Source organism: Myxocyprinus asiaticus, chromosome 1, assembly GCF_019703515.2.
Source record: "Myxocyprinus asiaticus isolate MX2 ecotype Aquarium Trade chromosome 1, UBuf_Myxa_2, whole genome shotgun sequence".
Lineage (NCBI taxonomy): Eukaryota > Metazoa > Chordata > Actinopteri > Cypriniformes > Catostomidae > Myxocyprinus > Myxocyprinus asiaticus.
The window spans coordinates 11,417,388-11,442,233 of record NC_059344.1 but is presented as its reverse complement, the minus strand read 5'-3'; the positions used below and the strand labels follow the sequence as shown (position 1 = coordinate 11,442,233).

The following is a 24,846-nucleotide window of genomic DNA, read 5'->3' as shown; positions in this document are numbered from 1 at the left end:
TATATATATATATATATATATATATATATATATATATATATATATATATATATATATATATATACAGTATATATGCATATGCATATGCATATACTGCACTATACACCGATCAGCCACAACATTAAACACCTGCCTAATATTTTGTAGGTCCCCCTTGTGCCGCCAAAACAGAAGATGATATGAGATGAGATGATGTTCTTATATTCACAATTGTACAGAACAGTTATCTGAGTTACCGTAGACTTTGTCAGTTCGAACCAGTCTGGCCATTCTCTGTTGACCTCTCTCATCAACAAGGCATTTTCGTCTACAGAACTGCCCTTCACTGGATGTTTTTTGTTTCTGGCACCATTGTGAGTAAATTCTAGAGACTGTTGTGTGTGAAAATCCCAGGAGATCAACAGTAACAGAAATACTCAAACCAGCCCGTCTAACACCAACAATCATCCATGCGATTATCTAATCAGCCATGTGGCAGCAGTGCAGTGCATTTAATCATGCAGATACAGATCAGGAGCTTCAGTTTATGTTTACATCAACCAACAGAATGGGGAAAAAATGTGATTTCAGTGATTTGGACCATGGCATGATTGTTGGTGCCAGATGGGCTGGTTTGAGTATTTCTGTAACTGCTGATCTCCTGGGATTTTCATGCACAACAGTCTCTAGAATTTACTTCGAATAGTGCCAAAAACAAAAAAAACATCCAGTCAGCGGCAGTTCTGTGGACAGAAATGCCTTGTTGATGAGAGAGGTCAACAGAGAATGGCCAGACTGGCTCGAACTGACAAAGTCTACGGTAACACAGATAACCGCTAGGTACAATTATGGTGATAAGAATATCATCTCAGAATGCTGTTCTGAGATGCGGGTTGGAGCTGTTTTGGTGGCACGAGGGGGACCTACACAATATTAGGCAGGTGGTTTTAATGTTGTGGCTGATCGGTGTATATATACTAGGCATGTTGCTTGAAGGCGCATGACTCCACATTTTGCGGATGTTGGAATACTACTTTTTTTTTTAAAGAACAATGCTGTCACAGTTTATTACACTAAATATTAGTGTGATAGACTTTAAACTAATTGCTTCTCTCTTCCAATCAGGACTGTCCTCCAGAGTCAGGTGACTTCAGGGCTCAGCAATGCTCTGCCCACAATGATATAAAGTACCAGGGACAAACCTATGAGTGGATACCGGTGACATATGACCCTATTTCACCCTGCGCCCTCAGATGCCAAACTCGGGGAAAAAGCCTGGTGGTGGAACTGGCACCCAAAGTGTTGGATGGCACCCGGTGTAAAGCAGATTCACTGGATATGTGCATCAGCGGCATCTGTCAGGTAAAGTCACTGACTGCTTCAATAAATGTGCTGAAACACATTGCACTGCCCCCCCCCCCCCTTTCCTGTTATCTCACTACTTTAGCTGTCAGTGAGGCACCCTTCAAGTGGAGTCAAACGTATCATAATTTGGAGTTGCATACACATGAACGACCAAATGAAGTCGTATTTACTAGAAGGAAATTCATAATTCTTTCTGATACCCGATTTGCCGATTTGTGACATTGACATTGTCAGAAACAGCCCAAGCGGTCCTTGGTTTTTTCTTTCTTTCTTATTTATTTATTTACTTGTCTGTTGAACTGTTATATAAAAGCAGTATCACATTGTGTCCAAAATAAAGGGGAATGTGGCATCCTCATGGTGAAAGAGGGCATCATGTAGAATGGGGAGTGTCCAGAAAAGGATCCAGGACATGGGCAGGGTCCGGTGCCCGCACGCACTCTTTTCCATGGTCCGTGAATGAGGGTAGTCAGCCCCGTTGGTGGCTTGTCTTCCCTGGAGCTGCGGAAAGTGTGAGGGGAAGGCGGCCCAACATCCATGCCTGTCGGCTGCTACGCGTGCACGCATCTAACTCTGCCGGACCCAAAGAGACAGAAGCCAGCTTCCCGAGAAGAGGCACCCTCTGCATTTTTATGGCAGCACCGATGAGGCTCCATCCAATTCAGGTGTGCCTCATCAATGCTGCCCCAATGAGGCTTAATAATTAAGTGCCTCTTCTCTTCTCCTGCCCAACTTCCAATGTGGGCCTGTCTGAAGGACGAACCTAAAAGGTGGGGTGACGATGATGAGAGGGAGGGGCGAGTCGTTCAACCTCAGTGAGTCAACACATACCCTACGTGCGGTCTGGTTTTACAAAGTTAACATCCTGGTTACTTTCATAACCTCCATTCCCTGATGGAGGGAACGAGACATTGTGTCGATGTAGTGACACTAGGGGTCACTCTTGGGAGCCCCGAACACCTCTGATCTTTGAGAAAAGGCCAATGGGAATTGGCGAGTGGAATTTGCATGCCACTCCCCAAGACATATGGGTATAAAAGGAGCTGGCTTGCAACCACTCATTCAGGTTTTGTGCTGAGGAGCTGAGACAAGGTCCTGGCCATTTCAGCGGGTAGTTCAGTGTTGTTCCCTCCATCAGGGAACGGAGGTTACGAAAGTAACCAGAATGTTCCCTATCTGTCACTCACTCGATGTTGTGTCGATGTAATGACACTAGGGGTTCCTATACAAAACTCCACAACGACTGAACTGTGTTACGTGGACTGACGGTGCGAGACGGGCACACCACTGTGTGCCTCGTAGCCAGCGCACCAGACCGTCACGTAACCTTCCCCAACGCTCCTACGAGTGTCGAATGGTCCCCAGTACCAGGGGATAAGTCGACTGCCCAAAAAAATGGGGACAGGCTAGCCCAGTCATGGCCTCTTCTCCTCTTTTTTCTCCCTAAAAAGAATGGAAATCGTTAACCAACTGGGGGCCATAAGTGTCCACGTCGGGGAGTCACCTTAGGTAGGGGAAAGGTGCTATACGCAAGCGGTACACTCGGCCAGCTGTCCCGGAACTTACCTGCTCATACCTGACAACACATGGGACGAGACTGGCTCAACCCGGAGATTGTAAAACCTCACAAAGGTGTTGAGTGTTGCCCAGCCCGCTGCTCTGCAGATGTCTGCTAAAGAGGCACCATTGGTCAGGGCCCAGGAGGCCGCCACACTCCTAGTAGTGTGGGCTTGCTGCCCCAAGGGGGGCGGTACGTCCTGGGCGTGATATGCCATCGCGATGGCATCAATGACCCAGTGGGATCCTCTGTTTGGAGACAGCGCTCCCTTTCTGCTGACCGCCAAAGCAGACAAAGAGCTGCTCAGAGCATCTAAAGCTCTGCGTGCGATCCAAATAGATGCGCAAACCACACACTGGACACAGCATCATGCACGGTCTCATTCCACAACCCGACCGGGGCAGACGAGTGTGCTGGGGAATGGGAGGTCTGTGGGGGGTTTTCCGGCGGAGGTAGTACCATTGAAGTCCCCAAATCGCCCCCAGTGCTAACCGACGCGGCCTCATACCTGTAGGTAGAAGGACCGAGGCGGGGAGCCACTGGGGTTGCTTCCCTTGTTACGAAAGAAAGCCACGACCGCAATGTTGCCATAGTCATGTTCTCGCAATGAGGACATTACCCATACATGAATGATGTCTCTGTGTGGGCAGCGCCCAGACACGTAAGACAATGATCGTGGCCATCAGAAGCTGTGAGGTAACGACCGCAACCAGGAATTATACACAAACAGAAAGGCATCTTTAAAAAGACTCTCCCGTAAGTGCCACTCTTTTAGAAGCGTTCTCTGCACTGCAACGGTGCAGAGGGGGAGAAGCCGCTGAAATGTGCCGTAAATCCAGCAGATGAGGTGAATGAACTCGGCGGAAGAATTCAGCTCAATGAATAGAACCGCTCGGCTCTGAAGAGAAAATCTGAATGAGTGGTTGCGAGCCAGCTCCTTTTATACCCGTATGTACGGGGGAGTGGCATGCAAATTCCACTCGCCAATTCCCATTGGCCTTTTCTCAAAGATCAGAGGTGTTCGGGGCTCCCAAGAGTGACCCCTAGTGTCACTACATCGACACAATGTCGAGTGAGTGACTGATAGGGAACTTATGTTCTTTTGTTACTGTGGCAGTAACAAATCTCAGTACTCTCAAGGGAGTGATAGAGTTACCTTCAAAAGCTTGTACTGTAAAAGCAGATGTTTTGTTATTCAAGTAAGCTATAAATATATTGACTTTATAGTAATAGTTTATAACACAACCCAATCATGCATTATATTCTTAGCGTTGCCACTATGGGCACTACAGTAAACTTGAGTTTGAACTTTCAACAGTTTCAAGAGAATTTTGCTAAGCAATTAAGTTAAAGGAATAGTTCATCCAAAAATTAATTTTTTCTTATCTTTTACTCAAAATTTAATCCTTTTTTCCTGTAAATTCTCTGCCCTGCCCAGTAATATGCACAAAGACTGTGAATAACCAACAAAAAAAGAAGAACTCTTTATAGAGAAAAGCACATTGGAGGGCTATTGAAAGTGGACATTTATTGTAAAAAAAAGACTTAAATATTGATCTGATTCTCACCCACACCTATCATATCGCTTTTGAAGACATTGATTTAACCACTGAAGTCGTATGGATTACTTTTATGCTGTCTTTATGTGCTTTTTGGTGCTTAAAAAGTTCTGGACACCCTTCACTTGCATTAAATGGACCAACAGAGCTGAAATATTCTTCTAAAAACTTTGTTTGTGTTCAGAGGAAGAAAGTAAATGATGAGAACATTTTCATTTTTGGGTGAACTAACCCTTTAACTTAGCAATATTCTTTTTAAACAGTTGAAAGTTCAAAATAAAGTCCACTATAGTACCCCTTGTGGCAGCGCTGAGAATGGAACGTATTTTTGCGTTGTGTTGTAAATTGCTGTCTGACACATTCCAGAATGCAACAATGCGTCAAGTTTGCGAAGCTACAAGCGCACGTGTTTGCGTATTTGTGTAGAGTATGTTTTGGGCCTAATGGTACAGACATTCAAAGGTAACTCTGTCTGTTTGCTTAATGGAAATTAATTAATTATTTGTTTGATATATTGCATAATTAAATTGGGTTGTGTAGAAGATATGCAGGTGTACTTAGTTATGCCTGTTCACACAGAACTTGTTAGGTCATCCGTTGTTGATTTGTTTTGGCTATTTCTGTATTTTGTTTCTGTCTTGAATGTGTAAGATGTGGTAATAGCTGCCTTACTCGGAAGCCAGAGCTTACCAGATGCGCTTGAAGCCAGAATGAGATTGAAAAAAGACAAAAGAAGAAAACCATAAGTTCTATGTAAAAAATCTGAAAATGTTATTTATATGTAAGCCTACTTATTCTATCATTTATCAGAATCAGAATCAGAATTGTTGGCGATAGGAAAAACAAGCAAGTGCACACAGAATATTACAGTGAGACACAGAATATAAAACAAGGTATGAGTATAAATACAACAACAACAAAAAAAAAATAGGACATATAACATAGAATGGCATATGTACATGTGCATGTGGTAATATATGTGCAAGGTAGGGGTTATTGAATAAAATATGAGTGAATTTACATATGTACATGACATATTTATACATTATTGCACTATGGCAGTCCTGAAGGCAGTTTAATTGTTCATGTGGTAAATGGCCTGAGGGTAAAAACTGTTCTTGTGCCTGGTTGTCCTGGCGCTGAATGCTCTGTAGTGCCGGCCAGAGGGCAACAGTTCAAAAAGGGAGTGGGCAGGGTGTGTGGGGTCCAGAGTGATTCTACCTGCACTCTACCCTCACTCTGGAGATGTACAGGTCTTGGAGGGTGGGCAGGGAAGCACCTATAATCCTCTCAACAGTCCTGACTGTCCATTGTAGTTTCCTTCTGTCTGATTTGGTGGCTGAACCAAACCAGACAGTTATAGATGTACACAGGACAGACTCAATGACATCTGAGTAGAACTGAGTCAGCAGCTCCAGTGGCAGTTTGAACTTCCTCAGCTGGCGAAGGAAGTACAACCTCTGCTGAGCCTTCTTCACAATGGAGTCTATCTTTGCAAAAAGTCCCAGGTCTGTCGAGGTGTTCCAGGATATAATGCAGTCCCATGTTGACAGCATCATCCACAGACCTGTTTGCTCAGTAAGCAAACTGAATAGGGTCTAGCAGGGGTCCAATGATATCCTTCAGGTAGGCCAAAAAAAGCCTCTCAAATGACTTCATGACCACAGATGTGAGAACGACAGGTCTGTAGTCATAAAGTCCTGTGATTTGAGTTTTTTTGGGGACTGGAATGATGGTGGAGTGTTTGAAGCAGCAGGGAACTTCACACTGCTCCAGTGGTCTACTGAAGATCTCTGTGAAGATGGGGGCCAGTTGGTCAGCGCAGATTTTCAGACAGGCAGGTGAGACACCTTCTGGTCCTGAAGCTTTCCTAGTCTTTTTTTTTTCTGGAAAACCCGGCACACATCCTCCTCACAGACCATAAGTGCAGGTTGAGTAGCAGGAGGGGGGAGGAGGGGGGTTCCAGGAGGTGTTGGTGTGTGTGTGAAGTGAAGATCAGAGTGGGGGAGGGCTGTGAGACTGGGCTTTTCAAACCTGCAGTAAAGCACATTAAATTCATCAGTCATTTGTTGATTGTCTACAGAGTGAGGGGGAGGTGTCTTATACCTGGTAATGTTTTTCAGGCCTTTCCACACAGATGCAGGATCAATGGCTGAAAACTGTTTTTTCAGCTTTTCCGAGTAGCTTCTTTTAGCCACTCTGATTTCCTTGGTCAGTGTGTTTCTGGCCTGGTTGTACAATATTTTATCCCCAATTCTGTAAGCATCCTCTTGGCATGACGAAGCTGTCTGAGTTTTCCTGTAACCCATGGTTTATCGTTATTGAATGATAAACATGTCCTAGTAGGGATGCACATATTCTCACAGAAACTGATATATGATGTCACATTTTCTGTGAGCTCGTCCAGGTCTGTGGCTGCAGCTTCAAAAACACTCCAATCAGTGCATTCAAAGCAGGCTTGTTTATGGCACTTAAGTTAAGACAACTGTTCTTTAAAGTACAGTTTATGCTTGTTGATGAGGTGAAAAACGTTTTTTCAGAAACACTCCAATCAGTGCATTCAAAGCAGGCTTGTTTATGGCACTTAAGTTAAGACAACTGCTCTTTAAAGTACAGTTTATGCTTGTTGATGAGGTGAAAAACGCTCTTCCAAATCTAGAGCCTCTCAACATTTATGAGGGAGAATTCTTGACTTTTTTTCGTCCAGCTCTGACACGCGTTACATTAACATTAGCGTGATAAGAGTAAGCTTTACAATTTTATCCAATTCTATTCCAGAAAATATATGGATCAAGTTACCAAACCATCTGCTTCCATCATAGTGTCACTCTTTTCATCTCCTAAACATCTCCTAAAGCTCAGTGTTATTTTTTTTTTTTTTTTGGTGATTCTGACACCAAATTTTCCATTCTGGATATTCCAAATGGCACAGCTCACATTTCCTAAAAATAGTTTAAAAAAATAAATAAATAAATAAATAATTGTAAAGATAATGAAATAATGACCTAAACCATAAGAAAACTGTCTCTCTTTTTAAACATTACATATTTGGGGATTTGGGGTATATTTAGGTCACACTGCTGCCAGTTTAACCTCAGTTTTATGTCTATGTGAGAGGGAGGCCACATCAACAGAAAGATAGGAATTGAGCTTCTACTGTCCTGTTAAATTTTTTTTAATAATCCTTGGAAACATAATTAGCTTTGTTGAAAGCTTGCATTTTCATAAGAGATCAGATTTGGCACTAATTCACAATCTTGAAAAAATCTTTCTGTTGTACCTGCATATGTCAAACATATGCAACAAGAGTCTGGAACCAGCTGTGACTTCAATAAATTTGCATTGTTTTTAAGGTTTACTTGTTTTCATATGCTTGGTGCTTAATGGACTAATAAAAGATACACAGAATAGATACATTCTGTCATCATTTATTCACCCTCATGTTATTATAAACTTGTATGACTTTCTTTTATTTGTGTTTTAAGCTGCTCTTTTCAGTGATAATTAGATTCAAGAACTACAGCGGAGGGGAAGATTTTCAGTGAATAATGGCTTAAATTTCCATCTGTTCCGCTCAGAAAGTTATTTTTTGAAAGAAAAGACAGTTTGAACGACACAAGGAACGACATGAGGGTGAGTAAATGATGACATAATTTTTATTTTTTAACTATTCCTTTAGCAAAGCACTCATACTGTCTTCAGTAGATGTAACTCGATTTCTCAGGTTGCTTTCCGTTTCCTACAGCAAAGAAATGCAGTATTCAAATTCAACCAATTGCACTTATCAATATTCAGTGCAGCACCCCACGTTAACTGAATTCTTGAATGTTGATCAAACTTCTCTTGCAAGGCATTGCACCTAATTTGACCTCAGCCCCCATGAGTATTTGGAAAATTGCCTTAAATGAAGCTTGTCTGTTTACTTGTGCTTGTTTAACAGAGCTACTGGGTTAAGTCATTGTCATTTGTTTTCTCTGGCTGCCTTTCCCTTGCCTTGTTAGTGTAAACAGAATTTTGCATTGAACCTAGACTGCTTTTCTGGTGCAGATGGCAGATAGCCAATGGCAGATTGGGTAACTCTTGAGGACGCTGTGAGGGAATTGTGCGCAAGAGATAAAAACAAATGAAAAATGGTTAGATATGGTTCATTCCTTCTCCCTGAACAATAAAACAGACAAAAAATGATCCCATATATTTACATTGAATGAGGGACCTGAGCCAAATCAAGGGAACAAAGTGTCATCGAAACTTGGGGTTTAGGCAGTAAGCAACCAGTGTTGGGCAAGCTACTCAAAAAATGTAGCTAGCTAAGTTAAATTGTTAAGCTACTTCATTTCTTTTTTTTTTTGTTTTTTTTTTTTTTCTAGACAAAGCATATAAAAGACTTAATCACATGATGTTTATCAAAGCCATGGTACAGTATAGTGCAATGCAGTGTACAAGTATACAGTATGGTTCAATATGAAATGAATGTGCCAGTAAAAACAAACATGTAAATTCATATTTTTACATGCTATACAAACCAATGTGTTCAAAATGAAAATTTGCTATTTTTAAATTTTATTTTCATATTTATACTACAACCTCTACAAACCCATAACCGTTTTAACATAATTTCCTTTGCACATTAAAAACTCCTCTTACATAGTCTAGCTGTTGTATTTCTGTATGAAGTTGAAGCTTCTGATCAGAGGCCAAATTTCTTGTGTGTGTGTGAGCTCACCTGGGCAATAACAATGTGATATCTGATGTTATCAGATAGTAATGCCTTGGTACTTTGATATACAGTATAATTACCATATTTGTGTACCATTCTTTATTTACATGGTGCGTCAAAGTACTTAATAGAATATCGTGGTACTACCATCATTTGGTATATGATTACCATATTCATATACCATTGTATTAACATGGTGCACCCAGGTAATGGTAAATGTCCAAAACATAATGCCATGTTACTTTTTTTAAATGTGTTTTCGTGTAGGCTACTAAGTGTTTTGATACTCTTTGGGGGTAAAATGTCTTTACCTGCAATAGTCGTTCACAAGCTGCTCACGAACTTAATAAAGACCTTCTTCATCACCAGCAAATGATAGGACAAATTTGCAGGTTCAGTTTCCATTGATTATAGATCCACTGCAACCAACGTTATCTTTATTTTCCATGTTTTAAAGTATTCCATTAGCATGTTGGTAAGTGAGCTTGCATTAAATGATTCAGCAGCCCGCGCATGAGTTTCTGAGTCATTCAGAGTGAATCAAGAACCGATTCAGACCACTTTGCTATCACATGTGACTAATTCATTGTAAAGAACCAATTCAGATGAGCGATTAATTTGTGAATCAGATATCTTTAGTTCTGATTCAAAATTGGTTATTGTAAACACTGGGTGCAAGCATGATATTTTGTCAAAGCTCCGCCGCTACTAATCAAAATGTTAGCTTTGCTACTGAAAAGCTACTTGATTTAAAAACTAGTGAAGCTACCACCTCACTACTGAGAAATGTAGTTAAGCTAATTGCTTCGCTATTTGCAGTGAACCATCACTGTATGCACCGACCTAACAACCACCCAGAACACCCTAAAAACCACCAACCAACGCCCTAGTAACCGCATAGCAACACCCTGACAACTGCAAAAATCACCTAAGCATTATAGCGAATTTTACATGGACAAGCAGACTGATCTCACAGTGAAATCGAAAGCAGTAGGTTGACATTTCTTTAGCTGAAATCAGTCTGTGCTTATTGAAATTCGACACACTGCCCCCAGTGGCTAAAGTGCTAAGTGCTGTTGGGCATATGGGTATGTGTGAGATCCATTTTCTGGGTGGAATGTCCACGGAGGGGCGCCAAAAGCGAGTTGAGAAACGAGTTGTTTTCAGTTGTACAGGCTGTAATACAGTGAAGAGGAATGTATATTTTATAAACTGTACTCCCCATCCTAAACCCCAAACCTAAACCTAATCATCAGTGGAGTAAAAATCCCAAATCATGCTTGTCACTGATTATGCGAACGCGATTACTTCCTGGTTTCAATGCGGGATCTGAACCCGGGTCTCCAACGCTGCTGATGCAACGTGCTTGCTGTGGCTGATCTTAGGGTACTGGAACTCTCAGTAAAAACATGACGTGTGATCATGTTGGGATGAGCACTACTCAAGTTCAGATATAAAGTCTTGGATGTAGTACTGTTCAAAAGAACTATAGAGAAAGGTTTTATTTGATATGAATCTGTAAAGTGAGCTTTGCAAGACAGAAATGAGCCCTGCAATATAAGGTTAGACACAGTGACAGTGATGGCGTTGACACTCTCCACCCCACCTTTCCTATCCAATCACCTCTTTTCGCTCCCTTATTCTATCTTTCTGGTCTCCTCCGCATTTGTTTCATATCCTCTCCATCATCCACCCCTTTGCCCTGTTATATTCCCCACAGTACTCCCTTTCCCTCCTTCCTGTGTCCTTCCTTTCTGCCTTTCTCCAAGTGATGGCTCATTAATTTCCAACAGGAAGTTGGCTGTGACAGACAACTGGGCAGCAACGCCAAAGAGGACAACTGTGGCATCTGCGCTGGAAATGGCTCCACTTGCCGACTGGTCCGAGGCCAGGTGCTGCCCCACATCTCACCTGAAGAATGTAGGTACACGCATGCTTAAGTACATATCCCCTTTACTATTTGTGAAACACTGTTGGTTTGAATTTTACCTAACTTACCCCCACTCTGAGATTAGTGTTTGGCTGTCCTGAGCTGAAACCTGTCCTGCTTAATGTTAACACTACTGGACACACACATTTTTGTAAAAAATATTTTTAATTTTTTATTACACATAACATTATTGGAATAGTTCACCCCAAAATTAAAACACATATATTTTCAAAGATTATTTACTGCCCCTTATGTCATTCTAAACTCATAGGCTATACTGTTGCTTTTTTCCCCTGTGGAACTCAAAAAGAGTTGTTTTGGAGAATGTTCGATTAGCTCTTTTCAGTACAACACACGTGCATGGTGATTTACACTGTCAAGCTCCAAAAAGGACAAGCACACCGTAAAGTAATTCAAACAACTCATGCAATATATTCCAAGTCTTGTTGCTATATGATAGCTTTGTGTGAGGGAACAAAATGTAATTATTCACTGAAAATCTTCTGTTGTAGTTCTCAAATCATATTCATACTTGTGCACTTTTAAAAAAAGTGTCATTGTAATTTTTGACAGTTGACATTGAATTGAAAGTAAGCACAAATTAAATTGTTTTCGACCTTTTTGGACAGCCAGATCTCATGAAAATTATGTGACTGTGGCAACATTTTTGCAAAATTATATTCCGTGGTTCCTTACACATATCACGGCAGTTCCGTGGTGAAATGTCCACTGTGTGATGCTAAAAGCAAATTAAATATTCTCCCAAACAGATGAGCAAAAACATAACCAGAACCTTGTGATGTGGATTATCTGTAATGTGGAGGTAAATGTGGTCAAAGTTACGTAACAGACAGACTGGTTTCTCTGTTGAGAAATCGTCACTGCTCAGGTTGATTAATGAGTGCATGCATGGGAATTCTCCCGTGTGAATCGTAGAGGGATGCGTCTTTGAAGAATTACCTAATTGTATTCTTGTGATGTTTATCGACATTTCTAAGAACAATTGTAAGTAAAATGATGGCATGTTCATTGCTGTTCACAGTAGACACATTAGAACTGCAAATCTAACAACCTTAAAAAAGTGCTGACTGACAGCCTAGTTTGTGTTGCCTGCTAGAGGAGCTAATAAAACAGAAGCATGTTATCGAATATCTCGCCCATCAACAAAAGCATAAACATAGACATTTAAAAAAGTGGAAAATGTGTATGATACATTATCTTAGTTTACTATGTTACTCTTGACAAGCTCAGATTTCTGAGATGCGCTCAATAAAGACGCCACACGATTTGATCCTGAAATCACTGTGAACATTTTCATTCATAAACTTTAGACTTTAATCTTATTGGCTTCACAGACTCACCACTGCATAGTAATTTTAGACATTTTATTTAAAATATTGCTTTATCCCTGTGCTTGTTGGATCTAACAAATACAGTTGAAGTTAGACGTTTACATACACCTTAGCCAAACACATTTAAACTTAGTTTTTCACAATTCCTGACATTTAATCGTAGAAAACCTTCCCTGACTTAGGTCAGTTAGGATCACTACTTTATTTTAAGAATGTGAAATGTCAGAATAATAGTAGAGAGAATTTATTTCAGCTTTTATTTCTTTCATCACATTCCCAGTGATTCAAAAGTTTACACGCACTTTGTTATTATTTGGTATCATTGCCTGTAAATTGTTTAACTTGGGTCAAACGTTTTGGGAAGCCTTCCACAAGCTTCTCACAATAAGTTACTGGAATTTTGGCCCATTTGTCCAGACAGAACTGGTGTAACTGTGTCATGATTCACTATTGTTTGCCTTGTGTTTTGCCCCTGTCATCTGTTTCCCCTGACTACATTCCCCAAAATTCACTGCCCTCATCACTACCAGCTGTTCCCAATTGTTTTCACCTGTCTTCCATTACCTCATTTATCCTTGTGTATATAATCCCCTGATGTCTGCTCTGTCTTTGTCAGTTGTTATGTGTTTCTCTCCCATTCATTTACCTAGTTCCTATCGTGGATGTTTTGTTTGTTTTATTCCCCAGTTCTTTGTTCTGCTGTGTTCCTGAGTTTTCTATGTTAATTTATACTACACTTTGTTTCTTAATTAAACTTCTTAAGCTGCACCTAGATCCTGCTCTTGAGTTCCCCTTCAAACATTACAGAATATCTGACCGCACAAATGGATCTAGCAGCGATGTTCATTCAGTTGAGCCGGGAGGACTTACCCATTATGGAGTATTCCCCCCGTTTCTGCACCATTGCCTGCCTCACAGAAGATGCGGACTCCCATCTCAAGGCAATATACCGGATTGGTTTAACAGCTCACCGATGGAGGGAATTGCCTGAGATGGGAGACCACACATGGAGGGAGTGTGCTCCATCCAGCCTCGTCTGTCCCAGAGCCTGTGTCGCCAGCCTCATCCATCCCAGAGCCTGTGTTGCCAGCCTTGTCTGTCCCAGAGCCTGCGTTGCCAGCCTCGTCCGTCCCAGAGCCTGCTTTGCCAGCCTAGTCCATCCCAGAGCCTGCGTTGCCAGCCTCATCCATCCCAGAGCCTGCGTTGCCAGCCTCGTCCGTCCCAGAGCCAGTGTTGCCAGCCTCGTCCGTCCCAGAGCCTGCATTGCCAGCCTCGTCTGTCCCAGAGCCTGCGTTGCCAGCCTCGTCCATCCTAGAGCCAGCGTTTCCAGCCTTGTCCGTCCCAGAGCCAGCGTTGCCAGCCTCGTCCGTCCCAGAGCCAGCGTAGCCAACTTCGCCGTCCGGAGGAGGAGGAGAAGAAAGGCTTCTGTTCCTGAGTCTCTGCCCATGCTCATGACTACAGTGTTGTCTCCGAGTCTCAGCCAGTGTTTACGACCACAGAGGTCGTTTCCAAGTCTCTGCCAGTGTTCACGACCACAGAGGTCATTCCCGGGTCTCTGCCCATGCTCATGACCATAGAGGTCATTCCCGAGTCTCTGCCCATGCTCATGACCATAGAGGTCGTTCCCGAGTCTCTGCCCATGCTCACGACCACAGAGGTTGTCTCCGAGTCTCTGCCCATGCTCACGACCACAGAGGTAGTTCCCGAGTCTCTGCCCATGCTCATGACCACAGAGGTAGTTCCCGAGTCTCTGCCCATGCTCACGACCACAGAGGTCGTTCCCGAGTCTCTGCCCATGCTCATGACCACAGAGGTCTTTCCCAAGTCTCTGCCCATGCTCACAACAACAGAGGTCATTTCTGAGTCTCTGCCAGTGTTCAAGACCACAGAGGTCGTTCCCAAGTCTCTGCCCATGCTCACGACCACAGAGGTCGTCTCCAAGTCTCTGCCCATGCTCACGACCAGAGAGGTCATCTCAGAGTCTCAGCCAGTGTTTACGACCACAGAGGTCGTTTCCGAGTCTCTGCCAGTGTTCACGACCACAGAGGTCATTCCCGACTCTCTGCCCATGCTCACGACCACAGAGGTCGTCTCCGAGTCTCTGCCCATGCTCACAACCACAGAGGTCGTTCCTGAGTCTCTGCCTGTGTTCATGACCACAGAGGTCGTTCCTGAGTCTCTGCCTGTGTTCGTGACCACAGAGGTCATTCCTGAGTCTCTGCCCATGCTCACGACCACAGAGGTCATCTCCAAGTCTCAGCCAGTGTTCATGACCACAGAGGTTGTTCCTGAGTCTCTGCCAGTGTTCACGACCACAGAGGTCGTTCGCGAGTCTCTGCCCGTGCCCACGACCACAGAGGTCGTTCCCGAGTCTCTTACCATGTTCGCGACCACGGAGGTAATTTCCCAGTCATCCAGTACTCTTTGCCTCAAGCCTCCCATGGCTCCACCTTCCATGGCTTCACCCCTTGAGCCTCCTATGGCTCCGCCTACCATGGCTCCGTCCCTTGAGCCTCCCACGGCTCTGCCTGCCACGGCTTCATCCCTCGAGCCTCCCACGGCTCTGCCTGCCACAGCCTCTCCTCTCGAGTCTCCCACGGCTCCGCCTGCCACGGCTTTTCCCCTCGAGCCTCCCACGGCTCCACCCCTCGAGCCTCTTACGGCTCCATCTTCCATGGCTCTGTCCTCAGAGTCTTCCACAGCTCCAGTCTCTAGTCTGTGGCTGCCTCCCAGACCTCCAGACCCTATCTTGACCCTGTGGTCCCCACCCAGGCCTCCTGACCCTGTTTCAGCCCTGTGGCCACCAACTAGGCCTCCTGATCCAGTCCCTACCCTGAGGTGGTCTCCTGGGTCTCCTGGACATCTGCCTGATCTACTCTGGTCTCCTGGGTCCCCTGGCCATCCTCCTGCTCTGCTCTGGTCTTCTGGGTCTCCTGGCTGTCCGTTGATCTGCTCTGGTTTCCTTCTGCTCTGGTCTACTGGTTCTCCTGGCTGTCCGCCTGATCTGCTCTGGTCTCCTTGGACTCCTGGCCATCCACCTGATCTGCCCTGGTCTCCTTGGTATCCTGGCCATCCGCCTGATCTGCTCTGTCTTCTGGGTCTTCTGGCCATCCACCTGATCTGCTCTGGTCTCCTGGGTCTCCTGGCCGTCCGCCTGATCTGCTCTGTTCTTCTTGGTCTCATGGCCGTCCGCCTGAACTGCTCTGGTCTTCTGGGTCTCCTGGCCGTCCACCTGATCTGCTCTGCTCTTCTTGGTCTCCTGGCCGTCCGCCTGATCTGCTCTGGTCTCCTGGGTCTCCTGGGCATCTGCCTGATCTACTCTGGTCTGTTTGGTCTCATGGCTGTCTGCCTGATCTACTCTGGTGTCCTTGGTCTCAGGCCATCCGCCTGATCTGCTCTGGTCTCCTGGGCCCCCTGGCTGTCCGCCTGATCCACTCTGGTGTCATTGGTCTCAGGCCGTCTGCCTGACCTGCTGTGGTCTCCTGGGCCCCCTGGCCATCCACCTGATCTGCTCTGGTCCCCTTGGTCTCTCGGCCGTCCATCTGAGCTGCTCCGTTCTCACTGGTCTCCCGGCCTTCTGCCTGATCTGCTCTGGCCTCTTTGGTCTCCGGCTCCATCTTGGCCCTGCCTCCCTTACCAGCCTTCCTTGGGCATCAGGAGCCACCCATTGGGGGGTATGTCATGATTTGCTATTGTTTGCCTTGTGTTTTGCCCCTGTCATCTGTTTCCCCGGACTACATTCCCCATAATTCACTGCCCACATCACTATCAGCTGTTTTCACCTGTCTTCCATTACCTCATTTATCCTTGTGTATATAATCCCCTAATGTCTGTCTGTCTTTGTCAGTTGTTACGTGTTTCTCTCCCGTTCATTTACCTAGTTCCCATCATGGATGTTTTTGTTTGTTTTTTTCCCCAGTTCTTTGTTCTGCCATGTTCATGAGTTTTCTATTTTTATTTATACCACACTTTGTTTCTTAATTAAACTTCTTAAGCTGACCTAGATTCTGCTCTTGTGTTTCCCTTCAAACGTTACAAACTGAGTCAGGTTTGTAGACCTCCTTGCTTGCACACGCTTTTTCAGTTCTACCCACAAATCGGATTGAGGTCAGGGCTTTGTGATGGCCATTCCAATATCTTGACTTTGTTGTCCTTAAGTCATTTTGCCACAATTTTGGAGGTATGCTTGGGGTCATTGTCCATTTAGAAGACCCATTTGCGACCGAGCTTTAACTTCCTGGCTGATGTCTTGAGATGTTGCTTCAATACATCCACATCATTTTCCTTCCTCATGATGCCATCTATTTTTGTGAAGTGCACCAGTCCCTCCTGCAGCAAAGCACTCCCATAACATGATGCTGCCACCCCCATGCTTCACAGTTTGGATAGTGTTCTTCAGCTTGCAAGCCTCATCCTTTTTCCTTCAAACATAGCAATGGTCATTATGGCCATTTTGTTTCATCAGACCAGAGGACATTTCACCAAAAAGTAAGATCTTTGTCCCCATGTGCACTTGCAATCTGTAGTCTGGCTTTTGGAGCAGTGGCTTCTTCCATGCTGAGCAGCCTTTAAGGTTATGTTGAAATAGGACTTGTTTTACTGTGGATATAGATACTTGTCTACCTGTTTCCTCCAGCATCTTCACAAGGTCTTTTGCTGTTGTTCTGGGATTGATTTGCACTTTTCACACCAAACTATGTTCATCTCTAGGAGACAGAATGTATCTCCTTCCTGAGCGGTATGATGGTCGTGTGGTCCCATGGTGTTTATGCTTGTGTACTATTGTTTGTACAGATGAACGTGGTATCTTCAGGCATTTGGAAATTGCTCCCGACTTGTGGAAGTTCTTTTCTTAGGTCTTGGCTGATTTATTTTATTTTCCCATGATGTCAAGCAAATAGGCATTGAGTTTGAAGGTAGGCCTTAAAATACATCCAAAGGTACACCTCCAATTCAGTACACCTCCTATCAGAAGCTAATTGTCTAATTGTCTAAAGGCTTGACATCATTTTCTGGAATTTTCCAAGCTGCATAAAGGCACAGTTAACTTAGTGTTTGTGAACTTCTGATCCACTGGAATTGTGATGTAGTCAATTAAAAGTGAAACAATCTGTCTGTAAACAATTGTTGGAAAAATTACTCATGTCATGCACAAAGTGGATGTCCTAAACGACTTAAATCTGTGGAGTGGTTAAAAAATTAGTTTTAATGACTTCAACCTAAGTGTATGTAAACTTCTGACTTCATCTGTATAAGTCAGTCTAACAAATATTTTTCTGACTGTTTGTAATCCATTAAGTCAATACATAATCATTATTTGTGCCTTTCCGAATAAAGTATTCAACTTCGGTCACATCCCTACTCCCTACCCTAAATCTTAATCCTAAACCTACCTGATAGTGTCATAAAAAGCAAATATGAGATGAAAAACAGATGAAGTCTTCAAGATTAATGCTCTATCGAGTTTTAAATCAACAAAACCTACCTCTTTACCCTAAAACTTGAAGCTAAACCTATCCGATAGTGTCATAAAAATCATATTATAGCTGCTTTCCCAAACACTTTTCCATTAGTAACTTTCAAGATGATAACTCTTAAGAGGAACGGCAAACCTGACGGGACTTTTCACTCCTGCATTCACACACACAAAGTAATCCCTGTAGTCTCATCATGAAGTGTCGACCATTATTTTTCTGATGTTGTTTGCACGTGCTATTCAATAGCAACAACAATATCAAAAACACTAATGGAGGACGCCAGAATCAGAGCTAGCAGGGCTTTTTTTACACAAACTGTGGCTGCATCCGAAAATGTAGGCAGCTGCTTTGTTGTGTTTTTGAATGAATGGCACTTTTAAGGAAACTGTTCTCAGAACAGTTTGAAAAGCACCTTATTTTCATCCCACCCCCTTATACAGCCTCCAGAAGGAACATTTTTCAATTATTGTACGCAGTGTCTTCAGGTTAAAGTTTTACACTGGCCGTTTGAGCCGTGTGTGCATGTGGTGTCCCTGATGCCGGAGTGAGAGGAGAAATGAGCTGCCTGTTTTATCCACACAGCACATGCTGAACTCAGCGGGCAACATGTTGAAAATGCATTATAAACCTATTTATCAACACAATCTTTTACAATAAAGGCTTTTATGACTCAACATAAAATACTGTACTGAACTACTCACTCACTGACTTAAAAAAGATTTCTTGATGCAAGTTAACCATGCAATAACAGGCAAGCAACACTTTCCTCATTTTAGTTTATTATAGATTTGATTTACTCACTCTCGATGAACATCTTATATTTATGCTCATTATCCCAGAAAAACAAAAAAGAAAAACAATGTAGTAATCCAGAAATCACTTTATTTTCTGTAGTCACACAGAACAGATGCGATTAAAGCTCAAAGTGTCTCCCGTTTAAGTCATGCAGCAGCTTTTCTCACCCCTCACACACACATGTGAAACAGGTGACAGTCTTTGGATAATTAGTTGGATTTATGTTATTTCTGTTAAGGAATTTGGAAAATTAGCACAGTCCTCTATATAGTAGGCTAGTAGCTACAAGTTTGTTTTCTCTTGACGGCTGCCGACTCACGTTTCTCATTGCTTTGTGTGTCATTCAGGCTGCAGCAACTCCCACAGTCCCTCTTCTGAGGGTAGAAGTACTTACCCCAGAGTAGGAGCTAGAAAGTCAGTCTAAAGTCCCTCTAAATGGCTAAGTGGAACTATACTGTAATTTGTGAAAACCATGAAAAGTACTAGATCTGGGTAAAAGTACCTAAAACTGGCCGTAGTTCCTGCAGTGGTAAAGGGCCTTATATCACCAGGAAACTGTTGCGACATGTACAAGGAGCCACTTAAAAATATTTTTGCAAAAATGTAGGTAATGTAATGTGATTTTATGAGAAAAGGTTGTTTTTGGAACTTGAAGGACCATTTGATGAATGGAAAAGAGCAGCTCAGAGTTTATGCACAATTTCTGCTTTTGTGTTCCACTGACGAAAGAAAGTCATGTGGATTTGAAACAAAAAGAGTGTGTTTAAATGATGACATAAATGTAATTTTTATAAACCTTTAACATTATATGTGGAGCTTGGATATAATGTCAACATTTTATTTTTAAAACATTTTTAGAACAGTAGAACAATGTATTTCGGAAAGTGCTGGCCATGTGATATTGCACATAATTCTACAGTTGTCAATGGGAATGAAAGTCATTGGACTTTCCTTTCTTTTATGTTGATGTTTTATGTTTATTGTAATACCAAATCAAATAATCCACAAGGCTTAGAAATGCTCGTAAACATTAGACAACTGTAGCCGCTTTTCCACCATCGGGCCAAACAGTTCTTGTTGCAAAACTGTACCATTCTTTGCCGATCCGGGCCAGTTGGCGCAGTTACGGTTTCTTTTTCCACTATGGTGTGGTGAAATCAGGAGAATGTACGTAGCAGATCCATCTTTTGGCGACGGCGTGAGAGGTAAACATTGGAGTGAGTGCGCCATGGAGGATGCTCGCATGTTCCATATTTTAGGATTGCTTTTTCCCTTGTTTTTACTCTGCTTATGCACATAAAAGACACAGCCCATGTCAAAAAAAGGAAAGCAAAGAGATAAAGGCGAGAGGTTTACCATCATGTGCTGAAAGTTTGTGTATGCCACAGCACACGAACACACAGAAAGGTAAAAGTTCCCAAACTAGCTAAAAAGGATATTTATTTACAAAATATTACATGAAAATAGTATATGAGAATATATTGATATATTTTGAGTTTCAATGAGATAGTAATCTACTTCCCTGATGAAAAAGGTGTGTAGAAAAATAAATGTAGGCTACAATACTAATTAAACCATCATCATAAAATCAAGAAGATACACTAAACACACACTGTTTTTTTTTTGTTTTGTTATTAAATTTACCCAAATATTAGTGAACTTGGCAAGATAGAAACAACTTAAAGCACTATAAATTACCTTGGCATTGACAAATTGACTGTCGTGAGTTGCCATTTACTAAAGCCATTCATCCAGCACGGTTGAGAACGGTTAGTATGGTTAGCGAACCGTGCTGAGAATTCCGGACCAAGAACGGTTTATAATCATGCCATGCCGAACCGTGCTCATGTGGAAATGCTACTGTAACCGTTCCATACCATGCTCAGAACCGTTCGGCCCGATGGTGGAAAAGTGGCTTATGTGTTACTAAAGCAGTCTTGCATTTCATAAGTTCTGTGGTTTTTGGTTAGTGCAAGCATTGGCAGCTTTATTTGTCTGCTGAATTTATGTGATTGCCAGCAGACAAATTGTTTGCATTCTATGATTGCAGGTAGAGTTATTGATTCCCTTTAAAGCCAATGAGTGAATCTTAGTCCATTTGTGAAAAAATATTACACTTTGTGCCATGACGCTTGCTTGTAAATAGCTAGTTGTCAAATATATACAGATAATAACCCAAATACTCAGTATGTGTTTCTGTCTGCTAGGCAGGTATTGGGTATTTAGGCAGGAAGCCATGGTTGAAATCATGCCTGTTTAAAATATAAAATAAAAGAAGAGTGTTTCATGTCAATGCCACACCCCAAATCAATTAAGACAGCCAGTGTTTATTTCTTCACACAAGACGACTAAATGTTGCCTTTCAGCATGCCAGCTTAAACGTTCTGCTGTGCAAATAGAGTTTTTTTTATTGTTTTTGGTGAGATATCGTATTGTGATTGATGAAGGGCTGCCATTTACTCCAAGGATTTTTCCTCATCCCAAAATTCCTTTCTCTCACAGCAAAGTGCTCAGACAACTCCGATTAAGTCTCTGTTCCTAAACTTAGTGAGCTATGTAGACAGCATTGTAAGGCATCGTAGGCGCACTCCAGGCGATAAGGCTGTTCCAAAAGGTGGGTAGCATGATTATGCGTCCTTCTCGGATAACTTCTTTCGGTCAAATTCTAAATCAGCATGGAGAAAAATGCATTGCAACGTGCAAAGAATATACAATTATATTATATATATATATATATATATATATATATATATATATATATATATATATATATATATATATGATAAGACTGCAATATATGATTATAATCCATTCAATACAGAAAATATAGATTAAAAAAAAAGAAAACGTTAAATCTATTTAAAAATGGAAAATTTATATTTATATACATTTGCAATGCACTTTATGCTTATTAGAGTAGCGTGTCGGTAACTTAGCAACATGCTAGCATCAAACTCTATTGCAACAAATTGGGAGTTGAGTCTCCTGTGCATTTTGCATGAGTGTTTTTTGCGTTTCTACCTATGTAGAGCATTCCAAATCAGTCACTTATGAGGTTCCATTTTAGCTAGGATACTGCCTTAGAAGACAGCTCCTATGTAGGCCGTAGACAGCAAGACAAACTACAGCAAGGCAAACTACAAGATACTTAATATTTGAAGTAATTAAACTACAATCAAGATATCCTTTTGACAAAAGTAGTTAGTTACAGTAAAGCTATTTAAGGGGCAATTTATTTTTTAAATATAGAACTATTAGATGATATAATATATTTTTGCAATCCGAGCAGTAGTCATATTGCACTAAAAACAATAAGGATATCAACTAGGGTGCCATCAATTAAGTTGAACACATACATTTACACTACATTTACACAACTACAACTAAGCAACAAGTAGAACTGTCGATTAACAGCATTTATCTAAATTACTCAATACAAAAGGACTTTTGTGCATGGGGCTCAAATCCTAATGAACCATTCGAATGAACTGATTCACTGAAGTGAATCTGACCTCCCAACATTTCTCAAGCGAGGACAACTTAGGCAAACAAGTTTGATTGCTGCCTCAGCTTGCTCAACTGTAAAGCTGCCTGTGTGCAATACAATGTATTGGATTTAAATAATGGTTATGATCTGGAGTTGCTTCAGTTGGTCAGGTCTAGGCTTAGCAACGTTATGCAGCAATAAAATGAAGTCAACCAAGTACCTGAATGTACTGAATGACCAGGTTATCCCATCAATGGATTTTTTTCTTCCTTGACGGCACAGGCATATTCCAGGACGACAATGCCAATATTCATCGGGCTCAAATTGTGAAAGAGTGGTTCAGGGAACATGAGGTATCATTTTCACATGAATTGGCCACCACAGAGTCCTGATCTTAACCCCACTGCAAGTCTTTGAGATGTGCTGGAGAAGACTGTACGGAGTGGTTCGACTCAATACTGTCAATATCGACTTTAGCTTTGATTACGGTGTACATTCGTCATGGCATTGTTTCAACAACCTTATGCAATGTCATAGCATTTATTTCCATCCAGATTTGCATTCATTTTTGGCAGAGATCTTGTATTGATGATGGGAGAGTCGAACCACTCCATAAAGTCTTCTCCAGCACATCTCAAAGACTTTCAATGGGGTTAAGGTCAGGACTCTGTGGTACCCCTTTAATAAGCATTCAATATTATGTACTCACTCTCATGTCTATTCAAATCTGTATGCTTTTATTTTATTCTGTGAAACACAAAAGTAGCATTTTTTTTAAATGATCTTCACTGTTGAATGGCTTCAGAAGTCTCGGAATATTGTGCACAAGTCATATAGACAACTTTTATGATATTTTTTGGTGTTTGACATTGTCACTATGATCTGTTGTTATATGGAAAAAAAGCTGCCTACAGATTCTAAAAACAAGTCTCCTTTTTGAAATCCTTGGAAAAAAAATAACAAAGAATGAGTTGAGACATTAAGGTGAGTTTTTATTTTTTGTGTGGCCTATTCCTTTAAACTTGATCCAAGGGGATTATCCCTTTTTTAAGTATACTCTAACCAGTTTAGATATGAAAGTGTCTACTAACTAAAGACTAAAAATAACAGATGATTAAGCAGCGAGATTTCCTGTTTTCTGCTCTGTTCTCTCCATTCCCCTCGTTATGCCTGCTGTTACAGTGCACTCTCAATCCAACCATAACTAAAAGCACTCAGTCTGTTCTCTGTTGTGGCTTTCTGTTTATTGAACTGTAAATTGGTGTTTTTTCAATTTTTTTTCAAAAAAAAATTTGCAGTATACTAGGAAACCACAAATGTTTATTATAGAGAGAAGGCGAACACATTAAGCATGTCAGAGTTGCAGTGTGTTTGTTTGCAACTCATTTACTCTCAAGTGTATGACTGTCTCAAATATTTACATGCACTTTTGACTGATATCTCACATCATCCGTTGACACTGCATGAACTGTGAGGGATGCTGTACTCTTGGGCTGTGTTTTGACTGCTGGAGGATCTCATTCTTATTTGTGGTAATCATATGTCAAGTGTGCAAAGCAAATATATTTTGGTATATCTGGATAGACAGTGAAACATACACTGTCAACATATTAACAGTATTTGATGTGTAGAATCCTGGTGAATCCTGATGACTGGTCAGAGGTGAAATTGTCAGAACCTTTGCGAGGGTACGGATGCAGATGAACGAGATACCCAGACACAATCCCATAGCGACACTCATTTATAAACAAATGATGGAGAAACTTTGTCGAAGCAAGACCTTGTTTATGGCAAATGCATTTTTAAATGAATTCCAGATGGGACTAATTAAAGTTGTAATTTGCACTCTTTGTATGCCAGACATTCATCATTTCAACAAAAGCTCAACAAGTATGAAATATAAATGAATCACCTTTGATGCTGTAGTGTAACAAAATGTAACAAATATGTTATAACATTTGGCAGTCTGATCAAAGTATGACTCAAGAAGGAGAGGTTAAAATCCTAATTGTTCCTGGGTCATTTGTCACACCTGTTTCACATCGGATGCCAAAATAGTGCGTACTTGAAGCTGCAGTGTAACTACAACAGCAGACGGTCCATCACATGTTTTACTATGTAACAGCCACTGCTTTTTACTGAAAATAAAGTGATTTCTATGTAACTATGTTGAGAATAATGGCCATATAAAATGGTTATCAGGAGTGGGCCATTGATAAGTATTACAAACTTGATTGTCAGGAAATCTTATTTATATGATGTTTGTGTAACATAATGTAGTAATAAAGGCATTTTTTTTTTTCATATAGAGGCAAACAACATCATAAGCTCCGCTCCTTTAACATCATCATTCAGTGGAAAAACAAGGTTGTACATGAAGGGTGAGGTCGTTTGAATGTTGTTTTGCACAACCTAGGATGGTGAGCACTCGATTTGGCTCGATCCCTCGGTTTGTCTCGATCACCTGGATTTATAATGTACTGTAGTCAGAAATAAGTAATTAAGTACAAGCATTTAATCCCAAATCTCTATGTTCAAACACTTGGCAAAACTTTAAGTGTTGAGTACTTTTCTCACATGAAAAAGGATGCACTTGGCGCCATCTAGTGGCCTGATATATCTGAGTT

General features: G+C 41.7%; 1 protein-coding gene across 1 annotated transcript in view; it reads left to right on the top strand.

Moving 5' to 3' along the window:
* LOC127422472 (ADAMTS-like protein 3) overlaps window positions 1-24,846 on the top strand; it is a 309,781-nt gene that overhangs the window by 195,222 nt on the left and 89,713 nt on the right. Inside the window, exons 6-7 of the mRNA XM_051666043.1 lie at window positions 1,105-1,341; window positions 10,972-11,098. Of these exons, the coding sequence (XP_051522003.1) occupies window positions 1,105-1,341; window positions 10,972-11,098 (364 nt within the window). The remainder of the gene's footprint in view (window positions 1-1,104; window positions 1,342-10,971; window positions 11,099-24,846) is intronic.